The 9,117-nt window shown below is 49.1% G+C and overlaps 1 protein-coding gene across 5 annotated transcripts; it reads left to right on the top strand.

The window, feature by feature from the left end:
• Positions 1-1,483: 1,483 nt before the first annotated feature.
• On the top strand, positions 1,484-9,080 carry ING4 (inhibitor of growth family member 4). 5 transcript variants are annotated; one of them, XM_025283104.3, is made up of 8 exons: positions 1,485-1,633; positions 4,842-4,943; positions 6,633-6,799; positions 6,981-7,095; positions 7,264-7,369; positions 7,582-7,729; positions 7,992-8,053; positions 8,150-9,080. In XM_025283104.3, exons 1-8 carry the CDS (start codon positions 1,597-1,599, stop codon positions 8,187-8,189), a joined length of 777 nt encoding a protein of 258 aa, XP_025138889.1. In that variant the 5' UTR covers positions 1,485-1,596; the 3' UTR covers positions 8,190-9,080. The 5 variants fall into 5 exon arrangements, with proteins under 5 accessions (XP_025138891.3, XP_025138889.1, XP_006065882.1 ...); XM_006065820.4 differs by having other exon boundaries at positions 1,486-1,633; positions 4,842-4,913; XM_025283105.3 differs by having other exon boundaries at positions 1,486-1,633; positions 6,981-7,086.
• The last annotated feature ends 37 nt before the right edge of the window (positions 9,081-9,117 follow it).

Below are 9,117 nucleotides of genomic sequence, written 5' to 3'. Positions count from 1 at the left end.
CCAGGACTGAAGAACAACAGGATGGTTGTGCTGAGGAGGAGTGCATGCTTGGGGAGCCTTGACTTCAGCCCCGCTCTCTCCTATCAGCGTGTTGGCGGTGATGCTGCTACAGCTGTTAAATGAAGGGATTGGGCCAGGTCACCTCTTAAGATTTTTTGAGAATTAAAGGTCTTTAAGCACTGAAAAAGCTGTGACAAAGCTCCCACGTCCAACAATGTGGCCATCATCTCTGGGACTGCTGGGCACCCATACTAGTTACCTGGTGGATGTGGATAATCAGTGAAGTAAGGCCTCTTGGTTTAGGGCGCAGGACCTTGTGTGGGCATCAGAGAGTCTCAGTCTGTAGTGTGACAGGAATGAATGTACCACATGTGACCAGGTAGGTGGTGTCTGTTAGTTTCCTGAATATTTACTGCTTTTTCCCTTGTTCTCACTAACTGTTGAATTGACACTATCAGTCCTACTTTCATCACAGGTATTACAATCAGAATTTACGCTCTTGAAGGATATACTCACACTCACAGTAACAACCCTATAGGGTCATTTTGTAGAGAAGGACCTGGGCGTGGAGATTAAATTATCCAAGGGCCTGCTGCTCCTGAGGTAGGACATCATCTAGATTTGTGGCCAGATGGTACCACCTGCTCAGTAGTATATCTGGGGTTTCACCTTGCCCTTTTTTAAACATTTTATGTGGCTGAAAATGTCATAAAAACCTGCCATGTGGCATTGATAATTATCAAGAATGTGTGGCTTAGGGGTGACAGTGATCTCCAACATTCTCCAGTTCTGGTTGCTGACATCTGCGTCCCTAGTGTGGTGGCCTGTCTGCACTTGGCTTTCCATCCTGATGAGACGTGTATTTGTCACTGTGCTTGTCGCGGGTCAGGGTGATAGCTGGTATCCATCTGGCCCAGTTGTGACAGCTCTGTGCCAGTTAACATCATACAAAAACGAGTAAAATTGGGAGACAAACACGGGAGGACAAGGCCAGCAGTACTCTGTCACTTTGCAAGCGGGAACGTCCTGGAGTGGCAGAAACCCTTACAAAAGATGAGGAGAATCGCAGCTTTATTGTGAGGAGTACTTTGTACTTACAAGCAGCGTTTATAAATAATGAGCTGTTTCCACATTAAAACATAATCCTGGAGAGTTGGCATTCGCGTGAGTGAACAGAAACGGGGAGGATTTACACCTCGCACCGTGACTCGAGAAGGCACCTGCCCTGGTCGCCAGCTTCACATTTCCCGGCTGCTGAAAACAGCTCTTTGTGGACTAAAAGCCCAAAGAGACAGGTCTCTTCGCCCGCACGTCCCCCTCCTGGAGGGAACGGAAGTTTGAGCGAGGACGCAAAATGGCGCCCTCAGCCAACGCCGCCGTCGGGCCCGCGCTCGGCCGCCCCGCCAGGGACGAGTGTCTTCGCCAGGAGGAGGCGATTCGACGGGTGCTGTACTCAGACCGGAAATTGACCTCGTGAGGGCGGAAGTTACCCTTGAGGGCGGAAGGGCTCCCGGACGGGGGTGGAAGACCGCTTCGGCGCCCGTTGCGTTCAGTCACTTCCGGGGCGGAGCGGAAGTTGCTTTGTTTTGCTTCAAGATGGCTGCGGGGATGTATTTGGAACATTATCTGGACAGTAAGAGCCGCTGGAGGAGCGGGTCAGGGGTCACAGAGGGGTGGGGGTGGGGGTTCGGGCTGAGGAGCTCTATGGCCCTGAAGTCCCGATGGTCAGAAAGTCACAATCGTGAAGGGTTGCGTGAGAGAAAATACTGGAGTGTGTGAAGAAATAGGGGGCGGGGCAGCGGGGTCGAGGCCTCGCTCTGAGGTGTAGAAGAGGGAGGGGCTGCTCGGCGGGGCTGGGGGACGGCTCTTGAAGTGCTGGTAGGCATAGCCTGGAAGATATTTGCTGCCCCTGTCTTCAGGGTCTCCGGCCTCAGGATAATCTTTTTCTTAAAGTCGTTCTGAGTCAGTCATTTTAGTATATCATCCACTGCCATTGGAGCAGCGACAAAGATCTGCTCGCGGTTCTCCGCCCAGTTCTTTCGAAGACGCGTCTTCTCATGGGGATAGGGGGTTACGAGTGACCACTGTCAGATGATGGACTGAAAGGCTTCTCCTCTTGGAGTAAAGACGCAATTCCCATCAGATGGAAATTTGGTGTTCTATTTATACCATTTGTGTGGCATTTGTGTGGCCCTTCACAGAGCCTGTCACCTATTCTCTTTTGCCTTAGCGTTGGGAGTCATTCATTCGTTTATTGAGGTCCTTCTGTGAGTCAGACATAATGGCAGGTACTGGGGGTATACAAGAATGAATACCACACAGACCTTCCCCTCAAGGTGCTCATAGACTAGTAGGACACAGATTCTAATAAATAATTATAGAAGTGTGACAAATGAAATAACAAAAATACATTAAACAGACAGTTGGTAACACTGAAGAGAGAGAGACTAGTTTACCTGGAGGTGTAGGTAAAGCTTTACAGAGGATGTGACGAATCTTGAAGGTTGAGTGTTTATTTGCCGGTGTGGAGAGTGAGAGGGGATTGAAGGTTGGGGGAAGCATCAGCAAAGGTGTTCTGATGGGTTTGTGGCAAGATCAGGGAAAGATGAGGCCAGAGTGTTTGATGTATAGAACTCTGAGGTGAAAGATTGGGAAATGACACTGGAGAATGTAGCTGGGGCTAGGTTGTGCATGGTCTTCAAAGGCAGGCTAAGAAGCTTGCACTCTAAATAGTGAGGAACCAACGGATTTTCTGAATGGAGTGATTTTTTTTAATAAAGGAAAGTAATTGATGTATGGTAAATTGGAGCATGATGACCCTGGTAATACAAGATTAATTAGTAATAACAGAGGTCAGAGATAAGGACCTGATCTCAAAGAGTGACAGAAGTATTTAGGAGGTAAATATAACAGAATTGACTGAATGAGTGATTGAGAGAGGAGGAGGAATCTAAGGTGACTTCTCGATTTCCTGTTTGGGAAGTGAGGTAGACATATCATCAACAAGATAGGAAATTCAGGAGTCTGTAAGAGTATGGAGATCATTTAGAGAAAGTAAGTGAGAAAATAATAGGATTAACTTAAGTGTAAGCTCAAGAAAATACTAACATTTAAGAGAGGGGCTAAGGGAATGCCAGTGATGAAATTACTTGAAAGTGTGTGAGGAGATTTGGAATCTTAATAGGAAGTTACATATAGGCAAGAAGATGGTGAGAATGCTGCAAACATTTTTTGGGGATAGAACTAGTAATTAGATTATTTGATTTGGTAACTCAGTGGTGACTTAATCTTAGTAAACTGATGGTGGACCCAAGTCTATAGGTTAAAGCATTGGATGCATTTTAAAAGTTTGAAAGTGGAGTCATGGAAAGAGAATTTTTTTTTTAATGAGAGAAACGTAAGTATTCATGCCTTTATATTCAATTATTTATTGAGGATCCTCTGTATGCATGTCATAGTTCTGAACACTAGGGAAATAGAGAAGAAGACAGACATATCTAACCCTTTTGGAGAGCTGGGGAGACATACCATATAACTATTTACATAATTACTTATTTAATTACATTGGATAAGTGCCCCCAAAGTATCTACCCTGCCAAAGGGTAGCCATAGAATAGCATGACAGCATAACCCAAGGCACTTGTTGGAGTCTGGGGCAGTCAGGGTTGAGCTGAACTTTGAAGAATGAACAGAAGTTTAGTAGGTCAAGAGGGATAGTGGAAGTGGGGTGAAAGAGACGGGGCAGGGCGTCCTGGGCAGAGAGAGCAGTGTGCGGAAAGCCATGTGTCTGGAAGAGCGCTGGAAAGCTCAAGGCACTCAGAGAAGGCCAGTGTGACAGAGCAGAGAGCGCATAGACACTGACCTGAGTGAGGTCTTGTGTGCAGCAAGGGCCAGAAAGTGCAGAGTAGGACTTGGGAATATTGCAGTGGAAGTGACTGGAGGTTTATAAACAGGAGAGAGACTTGATCAGATTTGCATTTTTAAAAAGAACATTCTGGCTACTGTTTGGAGAGCAGATTGGAAGTGTGTGTGTGATCAGTGGAGGGTACCAGGAGGGTATTTGTAAGTTGAGGGCAAAGAGATCTTTTTATTAAAAAAAAGAAAAGTATTTATTTGGCTGTGCCAGGTCTTAGTTGCAGCATGTGGGATCTTTCATTGCAGCATGTGGTATCTAGTTCCCTGAGCAGGGATTGAACCCGAGCCCCCTGCATTAGGAGCATGGAGTCTTAGCCACTGTACCACCAGGGAACTCCCGAGGGCATGGAGAGGGAAGGGTTGATTTGTAAAGTTACTGAAGCGGGGAGGGTGGACACAAACCTGTGCAGAGATGGGGAGCTAGGTGTGGAGACAGACAGACATGGCTCCTCCTGAGAAAGGAATGATGAGTGCTGTCACAGATAATCTAACGGTTTGGAGGAGGGATAACCAAGTGCTCTTTGGACCTGTTTTTTAAAAGCAGCTATCGTGTGTGTGTGTGTGTGTGTGTGTGTGTGTTAGTCGCCTGACTATCTGCAGGGTTTGTGTGTGTGTGTGTTAGTCGCCTGACTCTCTGCAGGGTTTGTGTGTGTGTGTGTGTGTGTTAGTCATTCAGTCGTGTCTGACTCTTGACAACCCCATGGACTGTAGCCTGCCAGGCTCCTCTGTCCATGAAGTTCTCCAGGCAAGAATCCTGGAGTGGGTTACCATTCTCTTCTACAGGAGATCTTCCCGATCCAGGAATTGAACCCAGGTATCCCACATTCCAGCAGATTCTATACCATCTGAGCCACCAGGGAAGCCCCCAAAAGCAGCTATAGGGCTTAGGAAGTCCAGGGAGTCTTAGTTTCTCCTCTTCTCCCCAGGTATTGAAAACCTGCCCTTTGAACTGCAGAGAAACTTCCAGCTCATGAGGGACCTGGACCAAAGAACAGAGGGTATGTGCAGAGTAAGGGGCCCAGTGCCGAGTGAGTATGTGTGGTCGTCTCTCCTCCTGTTTGGTGTTACCCTATCACCTGGTCTGATCTAGATTGCTTGTCTTCTCTTTCATCCTCTTGCAATTCTTAAAAGGAGAGTAATGATGACCTGTGTTTCTGTGTTAGCTTTTTCATAACTCGTGGAGTATTGTGACAATGGCACAAGGATTTAGAGATGCTGTGCTCTTTATAGCTCCCTCAGGAAAAACGAGAAAAATCAAAGTCAACCCTGGAATCATTTCTGTTCTCCATGTTCGATGTGTTTGTAGGAAGACTGACTAGAATGTTTCTACTCCACTGGGTTGTTAACGTTACTGTCACAAAATTCAGTGTGGCTTTAGACTACAGCTCACATTGGTACACAGCAGCTTTGCTGCATGAGGAGATGTTAAAAAGAAAGTGGGGGGGAGGAAGGGGGAAAAGCAGCAATTAACATCAGAATCTCTACACTATATTCTTCAACCTTACAGAGGCATTGGGTGCCATCTGTGGCCGTCCTTGGACATTGATTAAGTTTGGCTGCATTGAGACATTTACTTGGCGCTTGAGGCTACACTGCAGTGGTCGAGTTTGTCTCTCATAGTCGAAGGTCTCTGTTGGCGCTATCGTCCGTGCTTGCTGAAGGATATGTAGGTGTATGCTTATGTATCCCTGCCCAGGGGTGTTAGAATGCCTAAAGCTGTGATTTAAGTTACTCTGGGTCAGTTTGCTCATGGACAAATGAATATCATCTAAGATACTTGACATAGGCCCCTGAGAACTTCCCTGCTGAATGCCAAACACCAGCTCCTTGCTTTGTAATATAGTTCTGGCTCTTGAATTCATACACAGAAAGACCCATTGAGATGACTGAACCACATACATGTTTTTCCACCTTCCTTCAAGGGCCTGGAATAAAGCAGAGCGTAAACCTAGTATGCTCACAGGTCCTCGCTGTGGTTACTTGTTGCCACACCGTGTTGGGAGTCATGCTTTTGTCTCCATCCACATTTTCTCTGAGTGCTATAGTATTAGGCAGTAGGCATCTATGGTCTCAGTGTTTGGGGGCATCACCAGCCTTCCCCTAGTAAAATGTTTGGAGCAACATCTAAAATGAACACACAGGAGAAAAAAATGATGGAGAATATTCGCAAGTTGCAAATGATGAACCAAGCAGGGTGGACAGTAAGCAGAAGAACTGTTCCATGAGTGAACTCTGGCCTAATTTTCAGTACTGAGATGTAGATGTACGGACCCTGGAAGTCAAGAGCAGCAGCAGATGACTCGGCCTGGTCTGCAGCTCTCAGAGCTATCGCAGAATGTTTCTGAGACGAGAAACCAGATGGCTTTTGAGACAGAGGTCATGGTTTAAGAAGCAGCAAGCCGTGCAAAGAAGCATCTTTAGACATCAACAGAAACGTACTTTGTATTAGTGCAGCATGCAAAGAATCCTTCCTTGTGTTTCCATAAGTCCAGTTTCAACTATGCTAGCAATGTTTCCAGCAATCAAAGGTGCCGTCACAACGCATGTTGTGGCCATGTTGCATCACTTGAGTATGTGGCACAGTACCTAGGAATGTTGAGTGTGTTTTAATTCAGAGGTTATGATGGTCAATGCAAAAGGTCTGAGGAGCAAGAGGAAGAAGTATGTTTAGTGTTGCCACTCGGGGGCCATTGTGACCAGCCCTGTCTCTGTTGTAGACCTGAAGGCTGAAATTGACAAGTTGGCCAGTGAATATATGAGTAGCGCCCGCAGCCGGAGCTCCGAGGAAAAATTGGCCCTTCTGAGACAGATCCAGGAAGCCTATGGCAAGTGCAAGGAGTTTGGTGATGACAAGGTGCAGCTTGCCATGCAGACCTATGAGATGGTATGGCCCTACCCACGGCTCCCCACTACCTCCCGTCTGTTCCTCGGGGTCCTCCACCCCTCCTTTAGTGTGCTGGGATCTGTTTGGGGTCTGGGAGATACATGGATTCTGCCTTAGCCTGTTTGCTTTTACTGGAACCAGCCTGGTAGCTCTTCCTTCTCCTTCCTTCCTTCCCACCCAGGTGGACAAACACATTCGGCGACTGGACACAGACCTGGCCCGCTTTGAGGCTGATCTGAAGGAGAAGCAGATTGAGTCAAGTGACTATGACAGCTCTTCCAGCAAAGGCAAAAAGAGTGAGGAGGGGGGTGGGCCATGAGAGTTGGAGCGAAGATTCCAAGGGGGCAGCCAGCCCATCCCTCAGCTCCAAGGGAGGACCCCCCACGTTGGAAGAGAGGAGGGGTCCTTAACCCATCTTTCTGTCCCCCTGCCTTCTGGCTGCCCCTCCCCCTCTTCCCTGGAAGGTCGGACTCAAAAGGAGAAGAAAGCTGCCCGTGCTCGTTCCAAAGGGAAAAACTCAGACGAAGAAGCCCCCAAGGCCGCCCAGAAGAAGTTAAAACTTGTGCGCACGTGAGTGAGTCAGGGAGCACCCTGCCAAGTGACAGGCTCCTCTTTGCCCCTGCCCCGCCCCTCGCCCCCTTCTCTATCACTCTGGTATCTGCTGGATACAGAGGAGAAGCCACAGACCACTAGCCCCACAGGGATCTCCTCGTGCCACTCTGAGCGTCAAGCTGTAGCGTCCCTTCCTGCAGGTGACACTCTCTCTCCCTCTTGGCACGCAGAAGCCCTGAGTATGGGATGCCCTCAGTGACCTTTGGCAGTGTCCACCCCTCTGATGTGTTGGATATGCCTGTGGATCCCAACGAACCCACCTATTGCCTTTGTCACCAGGTCTCCTACGGGGAGATGATTGGCTGTGACAACCCTGACGTAAGAACTGGTTTGCCTCAGGGCGGGGGGCTCTGGGGGACAGGAAGGGAGTTGGGTACCAGAAGGGGGTAAGGGCCGAAGAGTGGGACCTCAGGACAGGAGGAAGGGAGTTGGAGGTGGTTGGCCTTGGACCCTTCAAGAATCCTCCCACAGGATGGAATAAGGGAATGCTCCTGAGGACTCTCAGGTTGGGGGGTTCTTTTCTTTCCTTGGCCCCACCCTGCTCCCTGCCCTCTGCTCCTCCACCGTCTTCCTTTTCCAGTGCTCCATTGAGTGGTTCCACTTTGCCTGTGTGGGGCTGACCACCAAGCCTCGGGGGAAATGGTGAGTGAGCGCTGTGGTCGGGGCTGGACTACCCTGAGCTGAGTGACAGAGGGCATCCTCCCCTTCGCTCACCTTCTCCCCCACCTTCCTTTGTAGGTTTTGCCCACGCTGCTCCCAAGAACGAAAAAAGAAATAGACAAGGGCCTTGGATTCCAACACAGTTTCTTCCACATCCCCTGACCTGGCTAGTGGGGAGTGGGATGCCTGGCTGGGCCGGGGGTCAGGGAGAGGTGGGTGGCACATGTTGTCATCTCCTCTCCTCCCCTCCCCACTTCCGGTGCTGAGGCTGCACCCAGACCCTGGTCCAGGGGTGCTGCGGCCGCTAACGGTATGTGCTGTCATTCAGCCCGCCCCCTTCAGAGGGAAGTGGTGTTGCCCACTGTCCTTTTGCCTCCACACCGAGGTTGGTGCTGTGTTTTTGAGGGATGGTCCTCTTTTCTCCCGTTGCTTTGTATTTAAGGACTGGGGCAGTAGCATGGGGCCCTCCCCCAGCTTCCTGATTCCCTCCCCTCGTTGTGGGGGGGGCCATGCGTGATAAACTTCCTTCACTCTCTCCATGCTTTTTCCATCGGGGGGGGTCCTCTGGGCCACGGCCCTGGCTGAAGGGGCACCCCTTCCTCTGTGCCAAGAGGATTCGTCCAGCCTTGTGAGTGGGAGGGGCAGGGCAGAGTGTCAGTATCTCACTTGTAAAGGAATCGAGTTGGTGAATAAAAGCTGTACGTGTTGGCCTGCTGTGTTTATTGTAGAGACACTGTTTTAGCACATGTGCTGAGCATAGCTTGCATCCTCTGAGTCGGCTAAAAGGCAGGAGGATGACACGCTGAAAGTAGGACCAGACATGGAACCTGAAGTGGTGCCGCTGCCCCAGGACCCACCACCTCTCAGCATGGGAAGGACAGAGCTGGCTGGAACTGGGCCTCAGACAAGGGGTTTCCAAAACCTTCAGGACTGTGTATCTTTTCCCTATAAGATATCTTTCATTTAATTTCCAATAAATGTGTACTTGTGTTTTATACATGAACTGTTATACTAAGTATTAGCCTGACTTATTTGAAACACAAAGC

The sequence above is a fragment of the Bubalus bubalis genome, chromosome 4 (genome assembly GCF_019923935.1).
Source record: "Bubalus bubalis isolate 160015118507 breed Murrah chromosome 4, NDDB_SH_1, whole genome shotgun sequence".
Classification (NCBI taxonomy): domain Eukaryota; kingdom Metazoa; phylum Chordata; class Mammalia; order Artiodactyla; family Bovidae; genus Bubalus; species Bubalus bubalis.
Note: the sequence above shows the minus strand (reverse complement) of the source record. Positions and strands in the feature narration are given on the sequence as shown.

What these genes read in the sequence shown, in the direction of transcription:
- ING4 (XM_025283104.3), top strand. Translation starts at nt 1,597, where the DNA reads ATGGCTGCGGGGATGTATTTGGAACATTATCTGGACA. An exon ending in CCATGCAGACCTATGAGATG is followed by an intron (nt 6,800 to 6,980) that starts GTATGGCCCTAC and finishes CTTCCCACCCAG; the next exon opens with GTGGACAAACACATTCGGCG. An exon ending in AAGTTAAAACTTGTGCGCAC is followed by an intron (nt 7,370 to 7,581) that starts GTGAGTGAGTCA and finishes CTTGGCACGCAG; the next exon opens with AAGCCCTGAGTATGGGATGC.